The following is a 22,688-nucleotide window of genomic DNA, read 5'->3' on the forward strand; positions in this document are numbered from 1 at the left end:
TGCTACCCAATATCCATCCTTCGCTTCTTCTTGGAAACAGAACCCTGACTTTATCGGTGGTAGTATATCCAGCTAAAAGCATCATTTCCCAGCTTCCCCTGCAAGTTGGTGTGGCCTGCGACTAAATCTGATACGTGACTATAAGTGGAGATTGCTGTATATTACTTCTGAGAAAGCTCCTTTAAGGGGGATGAAGAGCTAGGTGTGAATTTTTTGCCTTTCTACCCCTTCCTCCTTCCTGCTATGTGGAATTTAGGTGGGATCTCTCTAGCAAACACTTTAGCATATAAAGTAATCTTAAAGTCAGAAGCCAAAGATTACAAGTCAAAGGAGCCGGGATTCCCAATGACCAAGGACCCGCAATGCCAGCCCTGCACTGCTTCTTCCACACTCCTTTTATAGGAAGGAAAGTGAACCTAACATGTTTACACGCCTGTTAATCTATGCTAGCGAATCCTAAATGCAATGATGCTGGCATTTTCTTGGTCTTACCAGATTCCAACAGACGATTTTCCTTTTCACACAGCTATAAGTTCCTCAACAATGTCTCAGAATTAATGGAACAGGAATTTGGAGTTTTCAGTTTATCCCGCTGCCTTAGCTTACCTGAAATTTTACTAGTAAAGTCCCTGATTGGGAGCCTCCAGTATAAGGAGTTAAATGACCATGAGAGAAGGCTCTGTGAGCACTCAGCACAGAAAGGAAGTTAAGGGCAATGCAATCTTACACAGGTATTTCAACCCACAGTTGGGGGAAGGCAGAGTGTCAGTGAGAAAGCAGATGCAGCAACATCAGTGCTAAGGAATTTATTTATCACAGAGTTAGAACCTCTTGTATTGTCAACCTCTTGTACTGTGGTGGACCTTAAATAAAACAGAGGGAGTCTGGAAATCACGGTAGCCTACTGTTAAGAACCAAAGTGAAGACAATGCCAATCAGAGCATGGAGGACACATTGGTAGTTAATGTTCCCCTGGCACAGACCATCAATAACTAGTTCTGTTAATACACCTACACTAATTACCTGGTAAATCAGAGCGCGCTCTGGTGCTTCACAATTAATTCATTTTTCAAAAATTTAAGCTCCTAGTTAAAGAAACCCTCTTAGATGTTGGGTTGGTAGGTTGGAAATACTAAACATCTAGAGGTCATTATGAAATGCTATTCAGGGGCTATTATACAACTGGACTCTCACATGGGCACTGCTAAGCAACTGCTATAGAAGTGAACCTCACAGGGTCAGACTTGCAAACTGAAGAAACACAGATTATCCTGACTTACAGCAAACCAGTGTGACATCCATACATCTACACACAATAACTTACACTGGTAAGGGAAACAAAATAATATTCTCATAAAAAGGAGTTGGTATTAAATACTAAGTTCAAACATGAAAGTAGTTCTGGAAACTTTGGGTGAATTTGTATTAGATATTTTCTAAGGAAAATGAAATAATAAATCTACATAGGGTAGATTGAACCCATTTGCACTCTTCACTCTCCTCCTGCGCTAGAATTGCATGTCTATTTGCCACTTGACTCTGCAGCACCTCTTACTACACTGGCCCAACCGACATGAGCCTGAAGTGGAGTGACCCAGCAGAGCCCAGGCTGGATCTGCTCATCAGACCCGTGGGCATGAGAATAACCTGTCGTGGTGAGCCTGGGGTCTTCAGATTCTTCGGGTTGGTTGTTACTCCACATGAGTATGGTAATAGAGGTCTCCTATGGTTTGAATGTTTACGTCCCCCCAAAACTCATATGTTGAAATCCTAACCCCCAAAAGATGATGATATTAGGAGGTAAGGGCTTTGGGAAATACTTACATCAAAAGGGTGGTGCCCTCATGAACGGGATTAGTGCTCTTATAAAAGAGGCTCCAGAGAGATCCCTTGCCCTTCCACCACCTGAGGACACAGCTAGAAGGCGCCATCTACAAACCAGACACCAAACCCGCCTGTGCCTTGAGCTTGGACTTCCAGCCTCCAGAACTGTAAGAAATATATTTCGGTTGTTTATAACCTATTCAGTCTATGGTATTTTGCTACAGCAGCCTAAACAGACTAAGACAGGGTCTGATTCAGTACTCAAAAAATGCCAAATTAGTAATCATTGTTATAAAGTTCAATAACGCAAAAATAAAAGTATACACGCCCATATAACGCATTGAAATCATTTTTGGTTTGCCATACTAGCATCTTTAAAGCCTGAAAGTATAGAATATTCAACTGGTATAATGAATGTCTCAGGATAAGGTATGTTGACTGATAGGTTTACATTTTGTTATCTAGGATAATTTAAATTTAAGCACGGCTTCCCATATCCTACCTTCTACCTGGAACCATAGCCTCTAATAAGTAGCAATTTTCTGTTTTGCTTTTTTGGTCTTCATACCCTATTGCCTCTGTTCTCCTCAGAGTTGAGGAAAATGGCCAAAAGATCAACACATGGAGAGAGTAACATGAAGCACCCAGACAGTCCACATATACGCTGATCTACACCAAATGAGAGTTTGTTAAACTATCTTGGTTTTTTTTTTTTTTTTTTTTTGCGGTACGTGGGCCTCTCACTGCTGTGGTCTCTCCCCTTGCAGAGCACAGGCTCCGGACGCGCAGGCTCAGCGGCCATGGCTCACGGGCCCAGCCGCTCCGCGGCATGTGGGATCTTCCCGGACTGGGGCACAAACCCGTGTGCCCTGCAGCGGCAGGCAGACTCTCAACCACTGCGCCACCAGGGAAGCCCTACATTCAATCTTAAGAAATAACCTTTACCTCTTTAAAGCAGATTGTATGTCTGGGTTAAGAAGCTATTTGCAACATGATATTAAAACAAGACAGTTTGGGCTTCCCTGGTGGCGCAGTGGTTGAGAGTCTGCCTGCCGCTGCAGGGCACACGGGTTTGTGCCCCAGTCCGGGAAGATCCCACATGCCGCGGAGCGGCTGGGCCCGTGAGCCATGGCCGCTGAGCCTGCGCGTCCGGAGCCTGTGCTCTGCAAGGGGAGAGACCAAAAAACAAAAGATTGAATGTAAACAGGTGAAATGATAAAAATATATTCTATGTTTACTGATTTTAATGAACAATGATTAATATTTACAGTATTTATTTGCTGAATATCTTTGAAATAAACATAGCTATTTCTCTCCCTCATAATACCAAGTACATGGAAGTCACACAAAAAATACATATTAAAATGAATAATGAATGACACAATACATGGATTCAACGGCGTTTACTGTTTGGTCAAACAATATTCTTTAATTGTCAGTCATAGAGTGAAATGTACATTAACATACATGTTAAATATTCATCCCATCTGCATTATTGCTATGTGACATCATTTTATGGTCTGTAGAAAAATATAATTCCTGAGATCATTGTTGGCTTCTTTCAATCATTTTCCTCACTGTCAAATCATCTTTCCTTAAACGACTTGGGAGTGTGAATTGGGGTTAGAAGGTTCAATTATAGACCAACTTTTTGTATCTGCTAAATGAATAAACAGGCTCTATCTTTTATAAAGGGTAGAAAAATAACCATGGTGTGTGGAATTATTTTGCAAGGTATACAATACAGGAAAAATGTAGGCTGAACACAAAAGAAGTATTTTCTGAATGTCTCTCAATCACCCATAAGGAACATAGATTTCCTAGCCAATCAGTCTTTGGCATACAGCCGTCCAGCTGTTATTTCGCATTTACTTAAAATATCCTCTGCTAAATAGTTGTGTTCATCTTTAAAAGTAAATTGCTTAAAATTACATTCAATTTCTTTCTGTAAACGAACATTTTCTTCACCTTCACAAGCAAACACATTGGATACTGAAACGTTGTTGTCACCAGCTTTACATACTGTTCTGCCGTTTGCCATGGTACAACCATAACGTAAGTCATAAGAAAGCAATTCTGGCTTTTTACGGAATCTGGTGGAGTTTACACTGAGTCTGGACTTAGTAGGGCTAACAAAACTTTACTGATTTCAAAATTCATATTATTTCAGGATAGTTTCCAAAACAATCCTAGAAGTCCCTAACTGAAATATAAAACAAAACAAAAGTTATGAGCAATCTTTCTCTCCTGGGTTCACTAAGGCCTTGGAATCATTTGTATCTGTGTACTTGCTTGTGAAAGCACTAAAACAAATTAATTCAAAGAAAACCACTCTGAAACTACTTGAACATTTGATACAACCATAGAGGTTCAAAGGCTTATACGGCCTAGTCTGTATTTTTCTCCAAGTCTTGGTGTCAAAATGATTATAGAATGCGTCGTTTCTTGCTCTGTGATGATTTTTAGTGTGCATGAAACATTAAAAAAAGTGAGTATTTAACAAATACCTCATGTATCAGGCTTCTCAGGCTGGAACTGAAAAGCTTTTTGAAGGATTTTTAACAACAAATAATGGCCTATGTCACAGATCAGAAAACCAACAATCAGCTTTCTTGACCTACAGCTGAAAACAAAATTATCTTTTAACTAAATAGGAGCTGTTTTATTTATTAAATGCCTTCGTTAACAACACCATCTTTCACTTCCCATTACTCCAATTCAATTTCTCCTGCATACAAAGTAATGAGTAGAATGGCTGTGAATCCAGTTAACACCCCAGCATTCTGAATCATGAAGAAGGTGAAATCGGTTTTTCTTCCAGTTACCTTTTCTCTCAGCATATCATTCATCTCTGGAAACTAGAGGAAAGATATATTGTTAGATAACTGTTGCCATCTTGTGGGAGAACATAAAACTGTCACTGATAGATTCCTGTGGAGGTGGGAGGGGACGAGCATTTCTCTGAGTTGTTTAGATGTTTTAGTATAGACAGCATAACAGTGATATCCAGCCCACTAGACATCAACAAGAAGAAAAGTACGAAAATAGTGTTCCCCAAGTGAGTCAATACAGTGGGATGGGATGTACCTCATTTTATGTCTCTCTCTCTCTCTCTCTCTTCCCCAGCTCTCTTCTTTGCTCTCTGTGCTCCGTCCACACCATTCTTTTTGGACCTCAAATGCATCCAGCCTCTTTCCATCCTCAACATCTTCACACCCACCAAAACCTCTATCTGAACCCTTTTCCCTCAAAATGTTCAATGAGCTAAATCTTTGAAGTTTCAGCTTAAATCTTACTTTCCTCGGAAGGCTTCTCTTAGGTCCTCCTAATTTAGGTTCCCTTATTATCATCTTTCATCCTATATATTGTTTTTCCTTTCATTTCACAGTTTTTTATTTGTAATTATGTAATCGTGTGTGATTTTGTTTGTTTGTTGAATTTCAGGTTCCCCTCTTTGTAGACAGAAGCCCCAGGAACACGGGGACTGTGCCTTTTTTGCTCCCTCCAGGGTCCACAATTTCCAAGCCTGATACAAAAATATCAATCAATAGTAGCTGATTAAATACATTTTTAGAAATCACTATATATTTAATTCCTGTTCTCTTCAATTTGTCTCCTTTTGCTTGCAAAATCATAAGGTTTTTAAATAAACTGTGCTCTGTTCTTGAAATGAAGACTAAAACAATCTTATTGCAGTGAAAGCAATTAAAACCCCAAGTTCTGTACTTAAAAGCTATCCTTTCTCAGCATATAACTTCTACTGAAAAGGCTTCATGAGGAGATCTGTAAATGCCATCATTTCAAAACATATTTCAAAGTGATCTGCTACACACACATTGATTTGCTATACATGCAATGCATACAGCGGTGCATTGTCCCGAAGCATCCAAGAGGTCTCCAGAATCCACTGTCAATCCACCTGCCTGATTTGAGAAAACTTACTGGGATAAAATGGATGACATTTATGAAACCGCTCTGAAAGAAGCAAGTATGCTTTCTGAAAAAAGCACGTAAGTATATACAGCATCATTTATTAGTATTATTTCTTTAAATTGAATAACTCTAATAGATTCTGTTCTTACATTACAGAAAGGAGAAGTGATGACCTAGCATAAAATACGCTATGAGCCATTAATTCTGTGAAGAAAAACATAAATGCAGTGATGGTTCTAAGAGATGAAATCCTCGCACTTCTAAGGGCCTGCACAGAACAATGAACAGAGCTAGACAGTTATCATTTGGAACTAAGAACGCAGATGAAGGACATTAAATTATTAAATTATGTATGTAATACATCCTCAGTTCCAAATGCAAAAGAAACATTCCTTGAGTTGCATCCACTTAGCACATTTTCATTTTCTAGAAAGCTGTCCACGATTTATTTGAAAATGCACAGGACCATTGGTATTCTCTCTCTTACACACACACAGACATAAAGACAGACACAGCATAGACATAAACATAGATACAAATATATACCGTCCCAAGTAAATACCGTTCAATTTTAATTTACCAGTTTTAGTTTTAACTCAAAAGGCTCTCACTGTTCAGAACTTTGAAATAACAAAATGCTATTTACTTTAACAAGTTATTCCCTTCTGAATGTGACATCCTAACAAAAGAAGAGAGGAAAGTCCCATGGAGACATACTATAGAATACAAGCTTTACCCACAAGGCAAAACACCCAGGAAGATATCTCTCCTTCAGCAAAAATAAGTCATTTCATCCTCTGTCAAGGAGATCCTAGATCAAACAATCAAGGAGAATCACTTTCAGATCACTATTAGTACAAACTACTGAAAAAGAGTTATCTGTTGGACCAGGAATATTTTAAACTACAACAGAAAGGCCTTCCACACTGTGGAAAGCAAAAGGTCACCCTTAGTCAATTCATAACCCAGATGTGTCATTCCAAATTTAAATTAAAACAAGACAAAAATCTTAAAATTTCTTACCATATCCGCCAGAGAAATATAGAGGAACATGCCTCCAGCAAGGGCAAATATAATATTTGGAGCAAAATTATTGCCCACCAAGATGCCAAAAGCCAGCCCAACATAGCAGGAACACGCAGAAAGGAAATTGAATAATAAGGCTTGTCGAGTACTCATTCCTGCATTGAGTAGGATCACAAAGTCCCCTAAAAGAAGAAGAACACATCAAGTGGGTAGGGGTACTTTCCTATTTGGGGATGAAATAAAAGAAAATCATCATTGTCTAAAAAAGGGCTCCGACTTTTTGAGGCATCAGCAGGATTTTTAAGAGTGTGTCACCTGAAACGTCTCCCTCCCCTGAAACCAAGAAGCACCGGACTTGGAGAACAAGAGCAGAGTCCCTTACCTAACTCATGAGGGAACTCCTCGCACAGGATGGCGATCGAAGTGCTGAGTCCCTGCAGAAGAGACAAGGTGCAGGAGGCCCCGATGGCCAGGCCATCGATGAAATTGTGGAGGGCATCACTGAGCGTTATCATCCAGGCAATGGTCCCTATTTCTGAGAGCTTCGGCCCCTTCATACAGGTACATGAGCTTGACTCTTTTTTTCCATCCTGCGAAATAACAGAAAATCAGTCAACAGGATACCACCAATATTTCTTGAAAGTCTAAGTGATGCACAGAAGTGGATGTGTTACGTGTTGAGAGAGACAAATGTCTCCACCAGAAAGTCTTTCATAGTAGATAGGAACCCCTAATCATATAAAAACAGAGAAAAAAACTTATGGGAGGGAGAAAGGAAAGGAAGAGATTGACAGGCCTTGAACAAACCACTTGAAAAACATTTCGCTTTGGTTTCACCTTCAAACAATCCTTTCGACTTGTATGAACAAATTCTTACGACTGCCTTCCTAAAGTGTAACTGATACTAACCAAGAATTTGATTTATTCACATTCTTTAAAGTAAAAGAAGTTTGTCAAAGACTAAATTTAAAGTCTCTTCCATGTTACAATTTAAATGTGAGATCCATATTTAAAGCATGATGATATCAAGGAACATTTATTTTAATCTATCTTATGCCACTGTGTGACTGCGGGCAAGGAATCTGGGCCTCAGTTTCTTCAATTGTGAAGTGAAGAGAGTGTACTCAATGGTTCATTTATTTTTCAATGACTTATTAAGTTTCCACGGTATTCAGGTAGTGTGCTGCGTGTTTAGGCTGTAACAACGTGGTCCCTACAAGCTCTAAATTTCAATGATTCTCTTAACAAATTCCATGAAGTGTGATTGGAACAGGCTTGCTTTTACACAACACTTCTTTCCACTTTGAAACAACAATAAAAATAGAAAACCCTACAACAGACCCGTTGTAAGAATTCAAATTTCAATCAAATTTACAAAATTGTATATAATCAAATGACAAATGCCAACTGTAACATCTTCCAGAAACTGTGGAAAAAGATAATAAAAGGCAAATTCATTTTTAAGCAGGGAAGCAATTTGCAATTAACTGGAGAACATTTTATTCCTATTTCTCCTTCCTGCAACTCTACCTCAGCAGCTAATCAACATATTTATTGAATACCTGCAATTTGTACAACAGTGTACTGTATGCTATGCAAAGTGCACAGAAGTGGAAAATACAGCTTCTATCTGCAAGAAGCGTATTTACCTTGGAGAAACAAGATGTAAAGTATACGACTGACTCTTTTAAAAATGTGCAATATATATCAGCTGAAAAGGGCTTCCTTCAGAGCAATCATGTGCGCGGTTGTGCGAGTACTCTGACGTCACTTCATCGCTCAAAACTGTTTGGGGACCTCCTTTCAGAATTGAAGGTAGATCCTGCCACACATCTTTTCACTGTTTCATTAGTGGCAAATCTTCAGCTTTGAGGGATGTTTTTTGTCTGTAGACACAGCCAAAAGTCATTTGGCGCCAATAAATTCTTTTTTTTTTTTTTTTTTTTTTTTTTTTGCGTTACGCGGGCCTCTCCCTGTTGTGGCCTCTCCCGTTGCGGAGCACAGGCTCCGGACGCGCAGGCTCAGCGGCCATGGCTCACGGGCCCAGCCGCTCCGCGGCATGTGGGATCTTCCCGGACCGGGGCACGAATCCGTGTCCCCTGCATCGGCAGGCGGACTCCCAACCACTGCGCCACCAGGGAAGCCCTGGAGCCAATAAATTCTTAAATTAATATGAAAGGAGGGAGGATTGTCAGTAGTAGTTGCTAGCTGTTAGTAGCGGTAGAAACAGTAATAGCAAAGGCATATGGTGTTTATTATGTGCCAGGCACTGTACTAAGCAATTTAGATATTTAATTCCTTTAGAGCCATTCTATGAGTTAAGTACTGCTATTATCCATCATTTTATGGTTGAGGACACTAAAGCACAGAAAGGCTGGTGAACTTCCTAGGGATACAAAAGAAAGAAGTGTGCTTTTTCTAGTAACTGTTCTACTACTCCAAACTTATGGTGGGGGGTAGGGAACACCTCCTGTTTGTGGTAAAGTCTGAAGGCAATTTGCAAGGAGAACACCCCCTTTCTCTCAAAAACACTGGAAGCAACGTTGGAATAAGTATTTAACCTCCTTTTACTTTAAAAGGCAATTCTCATCCGCATAAAAAGAATTCCATCTGGTTTTCAAATGTGGTCTTTTTACTATATAGTGTTAAAAACATAAACTGAGGCAAATGAATAAGTTTAAGATCTTATTTGATCAAGAATGGATTCCAATCTGGCAGTGTCAAACCAGAAGTGGTTAGGAGCATTCCATGGACAGGAAGCGCAGGGAGACACTTTTACTGAGAAAAGACGGAAGCAAAGCAAGAAAATTATTGACTGGCTACGGCTTAAAGCCTAGATGGCTGTTTGCAATGGATTGTCCTTAGGTTTTGATTTTGTAACATTGAGACATTTACAGGCTTAGATTTTGGATTGCTTGTATATGACATTACAGCCACCTCAGCTTAATTGTCTCCTTGTTTAATTAATTTAATTAATTGATATATCTTAAATGCACAACGTAATAAACAACAGTGACTTAGTTCATGTCAAATGGGTAGCTTGGATAAGAAATGCTCCGGATCAGGAAGCAATTATTGCCAAAAGAGAAACAAAGGCAGTCATGAGAAAAAGCCACAGAGGAAGTGACCTTGGCTTTGCAAAAACCTACTGCCAAGATACATTTAATAAGACCACTTGTTTTCCTCTTCCAACTTGGTTTACCTAATCACATATTTATAATTTCCTTATTTACTTGTGATGATTTAGGGGAAAGATTATAAGACCAAGTCTTGACTGCCTGATATTTTGTACAGAGTCTGTACACAAACTCCTTTAATTTGGAAAAAGAAATTAAATTAATATATCAGGCATGGTTCTCTTACCTCTGAGTACAGATATTACTGACTCTATTTATTATGCTTCCTTTTAGCCTTATAATCTTAGGTCTCAAATGACACTGTTGGGTAGGTTGACAGTTATACATTTTTAATAGTCTTAGAACAAATGAAAGAAGGCAAACATTCACAAACAGTTCTCTTTTAATTCAGCTGGAACAAAGTCACTGTGCAGAGAGACAATTAAGTCAAGTCCCTTTAGTTAAATGAGGGACTATTCTTCTCTTTCCCTTTATTTTTTATTTTTCTTTGCTGTTGTTGCTTGCTTGCTTTCTTCCTTGTTTGACTTGTATACTAAATGTGAGGCTCTTTCTAACCTCAGCCAGGATAAGGCAACTCAATCTAGTGAAAAGACCATCACTAGATGGTCCAGGAGAACCAAGTTCTCGCTCGGCTCTGACAAGAATTACTGTGTAATCATCAGCAAGGCTCTTAACATTGCTCACCTTAGTAATTAATGAAAATGAAAGTCAAAGCAAAGTGCAGACTAATCAGAATAGGGGGGGAAAGAATAGCATGGAACAAAGTTATGAGAGGAGAGAGGACACTGAGTAGAATCCCAACACAAGTACGGAGGGGAAGAAGCACAAAGTAAAAGGAAAAAATGTACTAAGAAATCAAATGGAAGAAGGCAGGTATGCGTATTGCAGAGCAGTCTGAGTTTAAGCAAGGAGGAAGAAGACCAAAGAGGGACACAAGGAGAAGGAGGAGTGGCACGAGTTGGGAGGAAAAGGAAGAGAAATCAAAAGAGGAAGACGAGGGGCTTCCCTGGTGGCGCAGTGGTTGAGAGTCCGCCTGCCGATGAGGGGACACGGGTTCGTGCCCCGGTCCGGGAAGATCCCACATGCCGCGGGGCGGCTGTGCCCGTGAGCCATGGCCGCTGAGCCTGCGCGTCCGGAGCCTGTGCTCCGCAACGGGAGAGGCCACAGCGGTGAGAGGCCCGAGTACCGCAAAAAAAAAGAATTTAGCTCTCCTGCATAGGACGCACCTTTTTGTAAAAGTTATTAATATAATTTCATGATGGTCTAAAGCACAAACATACTTGGAAAGATATATACAAAAATGCGAATCATGGTTCTCCCTAGGAGATAATACTGTGGATAATCCTTGGTGTTTTTCTTTTATCTTTTATGGGTGTCCTGGATTTTTTTTTTTTTTGCACTTATTATATATTATTTCAATACTCAGAAAACAAAACATTAAAGCCATGGGGTGAGAACCTCAGGAGAGGGAAAAGTGAACCTGTGATGACTCAGGAGTTATCATCATCGAACAAGGTAAAGCTGGAGAAGCAAGCTGCCTGGCCGGTTTGGTCTGCATTAAAAAGAGGGTGTATTGTCCCACTAAGTGCAACTTCTTTTGTTAAGTTAATGGCATGAGCACTGTCAGACCTCACTGTGCATTGGAGGAGGCAAGGTGAGTCATGATTAATAAAAATGGTTTTGTGGTTTATTGTCTATATATTTTCTTGATAAGAAGGTAAAAATGAGCAACCACTGCAGGTGAAAGTTAAATTTCAAATTCTACATCCCATGCTGAAAGAATTTTGCAGAGCAAGAACTCTGGTAAAAAAAAAAAAAAAAAGTCAAAAAGGAAAGTAGAAACACTTCAAAAAACATCAAAGATGGCAAAAGGAAGTATAAGTAAACAAACAAGAGCTGAAAATTGTATGCAAAGGAACATAAAATCTATGCCCATAAAAGAGAAGTGAATGTAATATAAATAAAAACAATAAAATATTATTTTAAGAGGCTGCAAATAAAGAGAGGTGAGAGTTAAACAAAGGGGCACTGAATGCAAGCTAGCTTAATGATTAAAGGGTATGGGCTTTGGCACAAAATGGGTGTGAGATTAAGTAATGGCTCTGCTACTTAACAGCTCTGTGTCATTTGGAAAGTTACTTGGGTCCTAGCTAACATGAGACAAGAAAAGGAAATAAAAGGTATACACACATAGGGAAGAAATAAATAAAACTGTTTTTGTTGGCATATGTCTATGTAGAAAATGCAAAAGAATTTTTAAAAAAAGCTCCTAGAATATAATAAGCAAGTATAGCAAGGTTGCAGGACACAGGTTAATATATAATAGTTGCTTTCCAATAAACCAGCAATGAATAAGTGGAATCTGAAATTAAAATCATAATACCATTTACATTAGCACCCCCTAAAAATGAAATACTTAGGTATAAATCTAACAAAATATGTAGAAGATCTATATGAGGAAAAGCACAAAACTATAATGAAAGAAACCAAAGAAAAACTATTCTGTTCATGCATTAGAGGACTCAACATAGAATTGTCAAGATGTCAGTCCTTCCCAATTTGATCTATAGATTCAGTACAATCCCAGTCAAAATCCCAGCAAGTTATTTTGTGGATATTTTGTGATTCTAAAGTTTATATGAAAACGCAAAATACCTAGAACAGCTAACACAACATTGAAGGAAAGAAACGAATTTGGAGAACTGACACTATCTGATTTCAAGACTTACTATAAACCTACAGTAATCAAGATGGTGTGGTACCGATGAAAGAGTAGACAAACATCAATGGAACAGAATAGAGAGCCCAGAAGTAGACGCATATAAATACGGTCAACTTGTCTTTGACAAAGAAGCAAAAGCAATACAATGGAGAAAGACAGTCTTTTCAACAAATAGTACTGGAAGAAGTGGACATCCACATGAATAAAAATAAATAAATAAACCTAGACACAGGTTTGACACCCTTCACAAAAATGAACTCAAAATGGATCACAGACCTAAATGCAAATGCAAAACTCTAAAACTCCTAGACGATAAGACAGGAGAAAACCTAGATGACCCTGAGTATGGCCATGACTCTTTAGATACAACACCAAAAGCATAATCCATGAAAGAAATAATTGATAGCCTGGACTTTATTAAAATTTTAAAACTTCTGCTTTGCAAAAGACAATGTCAATAGAATGAGAAGACAAGCCACAGAATGTGAGAAAATATTTGTAAAAGACACATCTGATAAAGGACTTAAACAAAATATACAAGGAGGTCTTAAAACTAAACAATAAGAAAACACAAAACCCTATTAAACAATGGGCTAAAGACTTTAACAGACACTTCATCAAAGAAGACATACAGATGGCAGATAAGGATATGACATCATATGTCATCAGGAAAATGCAAATTAAAGCAAGATAACACTACACACCTATTAGAATGGCCAAACTCAGGAACACTGACAACACCAAATACTGGCAAGGATGTGGAGCAACAGGTACTCTCATTCATTGCTGGAGGGAATGCAAAATGGTGCAGCCACTTTGGAAGACATTTTGTCAGTTTCTTATAAAACTAAACATACCCTTCCCATATGATTCAGAAATTATGCTCCTTGGTGTTTACCCAAAGAAGTTGGAGACTTATGTCCACATCAAAACCTGTTGTTTACAGCACCTTTATTCCTAATTGCCAAAACTTGGAAGCAACTAAGATCTCCTTAATTAGGTGAATGGATAAATAAACTATGGTACATCCAGACAACGGAATCTTGTTACACACACCCCCAAATGAGCTATCAAGCCATGAAAAGACATGGATGAATCTTAAATGCATATTACTAAGTGAAAGAGGCCAATCTGAAAAGGCTACATTCTATGATTCCAACTATTTGACATTCTGAAAATGGCAAAACGGGAGACAGTAAAAAGATGAGTGGTTGCCAGGAGCTGGGGAAAAAGAAAGGGATGGATAGGTGGAGCACAGAGAATTTTTAGGGCAGTGAACATACTCTATATGATACTACAATGGTGGCTATATTACACATTTGTCGAAACCCATGGAATGTACAACACCAAGAGTGAACTATAAACTATGGACTTTGGGCGCTTATGATGTGTCAATGCAGGTTCATCAATTGTAACAAAGGTACTGACTTGCTGGGGGATATTGATAATGGGGGAGGCTAGGCAAGTGTGAGGAAGGGGATATATGGGAAATCTCTGTACTTTCTTCTCAATTTTGCTATGAACTTAAAACTGCTCTTAAAAAAAAATTACTTGGAATCTGACTTCAGATTCCTTATCTGTAGAATGGAGAAAATACTACTACTAACTTCATAGGATTGTTGTGATGATTAAATAAGATGTTTATGAACTGCTAAGTGCTCCGTGAATAGTTATTACTGTGTCACACAGATCATTTTACCTAACAAAGTACAGATGAACACAGCATTATTAAAAGGAAGAAAAACAAAAACTGCCTAAGAGAAAAGTGTGCAAGACAGAAGATTGCTCACATATGATCCTTGAATAAATTTAGGAGCATACTGATCAAGATGATTGGAGAAAATAGGAGAAAAAGTAAATCTACCCAAAAAAGAGCTTTAGAGAAGTGAGAGGGTGCAGTGACACGTGTTAAAAATAAACAAGGAAAACTTTTAACAAGGATGCTTGAGCTTGGACATAAATATACACTTGAAGAAAGCTATTGAGCTTTCAACTACTGGAGTTCAAGGTGTATGAAAGAGTCAGGAGGTTAATTAGCCAGAAGGTAAAACCCACTGTGAAATGTATGCAATCTAAATTAGTAAGTTTATATGAGTCAGATAACTGACTGGTATAGGAAGAAAGGAATCTCTAAGATGTAAAGTAGTATCTTGCGTATTCAGCATTTCACAGTTTACAAAGCACTCGCATATATTAGTGTCTTCGTTTCCTGTTGACCTTTACAACATCCTCATGAGTAAAACAGAACAGATAGTAGTATCCTAATTTTAGAGATGAGGAGAATGACTGTCTAAGAATATAAATGACTTGCTCGCCATCACACAGGAGGTGTTGGGATTAGGCTCCTTAATTAGTTACCAAACACCTATTTTAAAGCAGGCAGGAATGGTGCTAGGAACCGAGGACAGAAATATAAATAAAAGAATCTCCATGTTGCTGGAATTTATAGTCCAAACTCAAACTTCAGGCCCATGACAATGAATTCCCCTCTGCCCTTTTAGAATGACTCTCCACGTTCTCGCCCCGCTCTCTGTCCTGAAGCTGTTTTCCTGAATGGGCCACTGCTACAGGCTTCTTATCCTCTGGTTTCCATTTGAGATAGACCACTGGGAAGCCCCAGAGGGAGCTTACGGGGAGAAAGAAAGGAGAAGTCAGGGTACTTATTCCTCTGATACCCCTTTGTGTGGTCACCTCAAGCTGTCAGTGACCCTCAAATGGAGAATACAGCTCTTCTCAAGACAACTCTCTTCCCAGGTTCTAGTAACTGCTCCTTCTTCGCCATCCTTTGGGCCCAGGGGTGGTAACAACTTTACCATTACTGGTCCCTGGTTCATGCGCTACTCTTATAACCCACTCACACCTTATAAATAAATCTTCCTCAAATTATTCTTATCTGAGTAATCCATCTGTTTCCCATTGGGATCCTGATAGAATCACTGGTACTGGAAGTGGCCATAAAAAACAGACCCCCAAAAATGGAATTTAATTGGGTTTTGCATATATTCAAAGTATGGGGAAGTGGGACATTGGTTACCCATGGGTGGGCTTCAATTTTCAATGAAGCCCAGAACATGAAAGGACTCTGCAAGCTCTAGGCTATATTGCAAGCTTTCCTGCCAGTTGGTTCTTAGGACCCAGCAGAGCCAGTGGAATTGGGATAATCTGCGGCAGACAGAGATGCTGAAAGGAGCCTTCTGGCAATCCCTGATCAGAGAATCACAGTGCAGACCCTTAAGATGTTAGGTTAAAGCCATGACCTTTTTTGCCATAAACTATTCTTTATCTCGAAAGCAGTTCCTTGCTTGTTCCTAGGTCCTTCTAGAGACTTACCTTGTGCCCATGGAACATCTAGTGGCCCTGAGATCATTCCCAGCAAGCCATAAATCAGCTGTTCCCACCAGCATTCCATCATTAAATTGTATATACGAGTACAAGCCCACACCAGTCTTGAAGACACAGATTGCAATGGCAGTCGATTCAGACTCTCATAATCTAAACCTCATAGTTCATCTCTTTTCCCTTAACAACAATAAGGCTACATGGGGCATTTCCTATAGCCAGTTAACTGTGAATAGTGAGTGTTCCAGCACCAACCAGCTATACAATCTTACTCACAATGAACTTAAAACAATAAAGATAAATCCTCCAAGTGGGCAGAACTTTTGAGTGTTGTGTTGAACTTCCTGTAGAAGTAATGGCCTGAGATATACATCTACTCTAACTCATGGGTGGGTGCTAAAAGAGTTGGCCAGGTGATCAGAGACTTTCAAAAAACAAAATTGGAAACTGCTGGCAGAGATCTGGAAAAAATATATAGATGGACCTCTTGTAAAAGGCACAGAATATGAAGACAACTCTATTCCATTAAATCTCATAAGAGCCTATCACTGAGGATGCTCTCAGTAATAAAGTGAGTGAGAAGACCTGACTGTAAATGTCACTTGGTATCTTTCATTGGCCATCCCAATGTTTGCTTAATTTATCCCCCAGGCTCCCTCCTTGAGGGGCAACTTAGGCTGGCTATGTCCCTAATTAAAGGTCACTGCTCCACTGAACAGTGGCTTTCTGTCCAAGATTAGTTCCCTCCCAGTTCTAGTAGCTTCTTCCTTCCCCTTTCCCTTTGGACATAAGATTGCTAACTGCTCCACCATTTCAAGCCCCAGGTTTACTGTACTCTCCCCTGTGGTTCACCCACAACTTGCCCAGAGTTTTGTAAACTGCCCTTTTTCTATTTTTTATTTATCCTTGAAAGTGCCACCTCATTCTGGAAAGGACACGACTGATTCAAAGTTAAATGCTCACTTCACACACAACACTCACAGACTCTTTATATACTATCATGTATATTTGAACAGGAAAACTTACGAAAAGGATTAAATAGACACAAAGATATAAAGAGTTAAAGGCACTATACAAGTATAAAATTTCGATGGGCTTTGCTTTTATGGCTGTATTTTCAAGAGATTTCAATGGACTTTATAGCTGGTGGTTCCTTTGTCCTTCCTCTAGCCCTTAAGAGTCAGTCTCAGCTCGCTATAACCAAAATCAGACTTCATATGAGAAAAGAGAAATTAATTTTATCTTTAATGCATATAACCAAATATAATTCAAATGCACTTAGTCTCTAGTCATTTGGTTTCAAGACAAACCTCATAACTATTTTCAAAACTCTCTTTGCCAATGAAAATAACCATTAACGAGAAAATAATAATTTCCCGAAAGCTTGAAAATTGTTTCCTTTCCCTCCATCCCTTCTGTGAGAGGTGATTGAAGTTATTTAGCTCTTTAGCAGTTGAAATAATTGTCTTTCATTTGCAGTTGGGACCATATCATTTTACTGTCCTGACAAAAATAATTTAGGAGAAATCTGAGGGGTTTTCAAGAAATTATGTTACTATTTTGCCAATGGAACTTAGAGTATACACTAATTAAGTATTTACAGTTACCCTAATGGACTACTTACGCCTCTCTAAAAGGATGCCTACTGTTACTACAGATGGAGGAGGGCATTAGTGCTCTGATACATTTGAGAAGCAGGATATCGTTTCTTAGAAAAAGCTTACATGATGTACTCCCCAGCCCGCGCAACTCTCATTGTTACTGAGAAGCCTTAAAGGAAGTCAGAGCACCAGGAAATTGGTTAAATTTTCATTTAAGTTGGAGAAATTTGTTGCGGGGCTCCTGAAAAATGGGGTTCCCCAACGCCAGGGATATCTACATTGCTCAGCATCAAGTCTCCCAGAATAATTCAGAGGAGGAAACAGGAGTAGGGTGGGATGTGGTAGAGGAACCAACGCCATGCAGCAGCTGCCTGTGTTGTAATTACCATTTGACATGAATTATGTGAAAAGAACTGAAATAAAGAAGATCCCACCCAGTGTACTACAAGTGATTGACTATCGAGCCCTGCAAAAGACGAGGGCAGGCCGTCTGATTGGCAGAGATCTAGAAATGCAAGCCTCTTAGAGCAAGAAGTTTGGGAAAGTGATAAGAGGCAAGGGATGACAGGTGACAAGAGGGACAAGAGCAAGTACCAACCGCAGTCACCGCGACAGAAGAGGTGATGAGGACCACAGGCGGGCCACCAAGAAACAGGCAGTCTGCCAGTAGAGAAGAAGGTGAGCAACAGAGGGTTAGAAATAATCCTGTTCTCTGAGGAGGCAGCCGGCCCCGGTCTATATTTCAACAGTTTAGAAAAACAGAGCATCTCTACTTTGTATGTGGAGAGTGAGGGGTGAGAACGACAAAGGGGATAAGGGTACCGGAACCTCATTCCCTCTTAAAGATGCAAATGGATACTCTGAAGATTTGCTCACCAGTTTAAGAAAAGAAATTTGTATTGAGGTATAGTTGATTTACAATATTGTGTTAATTTCTGCTGTATGGTAAAGTGATTCAGTTATACATATATATATATATATATATACATTCTTTTTTTATATTCAAGAAAAGAAATTTGATAGTGAGGAATTGAGCATGAAAGACACAGGATGTACTCAGGGAACTCAGAACAGTAAAATGATAATAGTAGTAGCACAAGTCATTAGTAGTAAAGTCATTTAATCTTCACAATAACCCCATGAGGTTATTAGTTCCATTTTATAGATGAGGAAATTGAGTTATAAAGAGGTTAATTAAGTAACTTGCCCAAAGTCACACCTCTAGAAAGGAGCAGAGACAGGATTTAACCTTCTATGCCAAACAAACTACACCTGTGATCTCCAGAAAATATGGGGTTTTATTTTCTCTTATTCACTCCTGTTCCTCCAGTATCTAGCACTGCAGGCACTCTGAACATTTGTTGTCTGAATAAATGAAGGTCAAGTAATAGTAAAAGTACATTTTCTCTCATGACAGGTTCACAAATCATTGTCACATGAAGCATCTATTCCAGTCTTTCCAAAGAACAAACATAAGGGCAGTTACACAACATGGGTAAAGGGTGCATGGAAAAATGTTCATTAATCAATTCCAAATTGGTTCATCTACATTAAAAAAAAACACTCTGAAAGTGCAGAAGTGTTTTTGTTGTTCTTTGCTTGCTTTGTCACCAATTCTTTAACGTCGTGGAGCCAGATCAAAAGCTCCTTGTGGACAAGGATTTTTTTTTTTTCATTTCAGCCCAAAGTTTAACACTAGTAGGTGTTCAGTAAATTTTTCTTTTAAATAAATCAAGGGGAGGGGGGGGTCTTGTTTTGCTGAACTGGATGGAGTAATGGGATGCCAAATCACATCCTAGTCAGCAGACATCAGTGCCTCCACATCCGTCCCGGTGACCTCCAAAGGGCAGAAGACTTTTACCAGCAGCCGCCTTGCATCTAACTCGAGGATACTTACACGTTTTTCAGAAGATTGTTGGAGGAAGGGGGCAAAATATCATAGTAGCAACAAAGGTGACTAACACTGTTGAGTGCTTACCATCTGCAAGGTACTCTGCTAAACGCCGTGAGCTGAGCACCTCTAACATCCAAACGCAGATGCAGTAATGCAGGTACTAGAGGTAAGGGCTGGACCAAAACCACACAGCTAGAGATGGAAAAGCCATTGAACCCAGATGATTTGACTCCTAAGCCCATGCAATAAAAGGCAGAGAAGACTGCTCAAAAGGACTGAGTTTTTCCAGATAAGAAATTCTGTGTTCAGTAATTTATTCCTATGATAGTGGGTTATTTTATTGTTGTTGCCAGTCTCCATCATGGAGGGTGCCAGTAATTCAAGTACCTCTGGGTTTTTGTTTTTTGGGTTTTTTTTGTGGTACGCGAGCCTCTCACTGTCGTGGCCTCTCCCGTTGCGGAGCACAGGCTCCGGACGCGCAGGCTCAGCGGCCATGGCTCACGGGCCCAGCCGCTCCGCGGCATGTGGGATCTTCCCGGACCGGGGCACGAACCCGTGTTCCCTGCATCGGCAGGCGGACTCTCAACCACTGCGCCACCAGGGAAGCCCATACCTCTGGTTTTGAGTAGAATACGCTAAGCTGATGTTTTGGGGTTTGCTAACACTTCAGACACACTTAAAATAATACCTCCAATCACTGAGGGAATAAAACACCATCTCGGGCTTTCAAATCTACTCCATATAATCTGTTGTTTACAGACTGCAGTATGGATAGGAACTATACAGTTGTTTTTTGACTGTCCCTTCCTGAGTCTGTTACATTTAATTTAATAAAATGTAATTTTAGAACCAGAGGCTTATTTGAGATTATCGATACTTATTTAAACGTTAAAACACAGTAACACTTACTTTGAAGGAGTTCCATCTAAAATTTTCTCCAATGTCATTTCATGCCAGCATCCCTTGTGCCTTGGCTACTCTGATCTTCTTTCAATTCCTAAAACCCACCAAACTCTTCCCCACCCTGGAGACTTTGTGCTGGCTGTTTCCACAGCCATGACCGTCTTCTCCCTGATCTTTGCATAGAGAGCTGCTTCCTACAGTTCAGATTTTAGCTTAAATATGTTCCTGACCACCCAAACGAGCTGCCCAGACATCACCACATTTCAATTCCCTGCACAGCATCTGTAACCCTATAATGTTGGGCTATGTACCCACTGGAACAAAAACAGTGCCAGAGATCAGAGACATTTTCTGTCTAATTTGCCACAATATCTCCAGGGCGTGGAACAGAGACTGGCATTAGGCATATGATCACAGGATACATGACAAGTGAATGAGTGACAGAATGAAAAACTAAATACCATACTCCTGCCCATTAATACAGCTTTACTGATTTGACCTACAGACCAGGATGTCATTCAGAATGTGAAATGTTACCACAAAAGAAGGCTCGGTTTAAGATTGCCTTTATTGTTTTAATATATAAGTTGCATGACTGAAATTCTGGTCCAAGTCAGAAAAACTACAAAGAATCCAGAGAAATTTTCTGCAAAATGATGCCCTCCCAGTAAAGGATCTTTGAAATTTTACTTTCCAAATGTAAAACAATCTCTAGATTTGTTTGTTTTGCAGCCTAGAAAACTATTGATGATCCCTCACTTCAGTTTTTCTGATATGTATTTTATAACCTAGTGATAAAAGTAGATAAACTAGAAAGCATCAAACCAGAGACCTGCATGGCTTACTGAAACTTCAAAGGTGATCTTTATTGGTGCTTTCTCGGCCATTGAATTTTTTTCTTTAATCTGCCTTCACTGAGTTGCTATAAAGGTTTAATAAAGTCATGCTCATTAAGCAATTTGATATCCTCAGTAGAAGAAGATTCAATAAAGTTTGTTCTTTTTTTTACTTTTAATGCTCTGATACCTGATATCAGAAATAAGAAGCAAAAAGAACCACTTTAAAAAGAAATGGGGGGGCTTCCCTGGTGGCGCGGTGGTTGAGAGTCCGCCTGCCAATGCAGGGGACACGGGTTCGTGCCCCGGTCCGGGAAGATCCCACATGCCGCGGAGCGGCTGGGCCCGTGAGCCATGGCTGCTGAGCCTGCGCGTCCGGAGCCTGTGCTCCGCAACGGGAGAGGCCACAACAGTGAGAGGCCCGCGTACCGCAAAAAAAAAAAAAAAAGAAATGGGTGCTCACACATTGAGGTTTTTCCTTTTCACTGATAAGAACTCAAACATACAATAGATCTGAATAAATTGGGCCACTGATCAACACGGTGAACAAAGTTAAAGACAGTTTGAGAAAGTCACCACTTAATTAACAAAAATGAAGAGTCATTAACTTAATTGCACTGAGATCCTCAAAAAGGGACTGAAATCCCCTATCTAAAAAGCAAGCACACGGTAACATCAAATTCCACCACCCAATCAATGATCTGACTGCAACCTGATGGTAATTTATTAAGACTGAACACCTAATTTGGTCTTTAAACACCTTCAATTATTTTCTGTTCACTAAGATAATCAGTGAAGTATTTCTAGTTATAAAAGTGTTTTGTGTGATCTGGACATTTGCCTCAGACATAAAACTGAATAGATAGGAATATATAGGCAGATAAACATCTGTGTGTGTGTGTGTGTGTGTGTGTGTGTGTGTGTGTGTGTGTGTGTGTGTGTGTGTGTGTGTGTGTGACAATCTGCTAATGCTCTACTACAGAGTGTAGTAGTGTTAAACTCAGAAAAAATCTTGGCAAGACCACACTTCATTTGCAAGATACTTTAGCTTTGTGATCTTTCTAATTTAGGATTCTTATTTTTGAAATATATAGAATAAATATAATATGGAATACTAGAATATAGAATAAATTCTACCTCCCCAATAGCCTCTCCTCGGGACATGAATTTTACTTATTACAATAAAACATCTCATGCTTTGGCAAATTTTCCATCATGCAATCCACTGAGTAAAAATTACTCACCGGGTCTTGATCCAGTATTCCCAAACTGCAAGATGCAGCATGTAAAAAATACAGCACCACATAAATATTTTCAAATGAGCAAACAGCAAAATTTTTTTTAAAAAGAGACCAATTTTGGCAAGCCCAGTGTTTATGACATGGACATCTTTTATAATTCAACCTTTAAAAAAGCCTGAAAAAGCTGATGTTAAAGGGACACCAGCAATAGAATATATATTTACATTTTTCC

General features: G+C 39.4%; 1 protein-coding gene across 1 annotated transcript in view; it reads right to left on the reverse strand.

The window, feature by feature from the left end:
* Positions 1–3,174: 3,174 nt before the first annotated feature.
* SLC39A8 (solute carrier family 39 member 8) overlaps positions 3,175–22,688 on the reverse strand; it is a 72,335-nt gene continuing 52,821 nt past the window's right edge. Inside the window, exons 7-9 of the mRNA XM_060147114.1 lie at positions 7,166–7,373; positions 6,781–6,965; positions 3,175–4,682 (exon numbers count right to left, since the gene is read on the reverse strand). Of these exons, the coding sequence (XP_060003097.1) occupies positions 4,533–4,682; positions 6,781–6,965; positions 7,166–7,373 (543 nt within the window). The 3' untranslated portion in view covers positions 3,175–4,532. The remainder of the gene's footprint in view (positions 4,683–6,780; positions 6,966–7,165; positions 7,374–22,688) is intronic.

The sequence above is a fragment of the Lagenorhynchus albirostris genome, chromosome 4, assembly GCF_949774975.1.
Source record: "Lagenorhynchus albirostris chromosome 4, mLagAlb1.1, whole genome shotgun sequence".
Taxonomy (NCBI): domain Eukaryota; kingdom Metazoa; phylum Chordata; class Mammalia; order Artiodactyla; family Delphinidae; genus Lagenorhynchus; species Lagenorhynchus albirostris.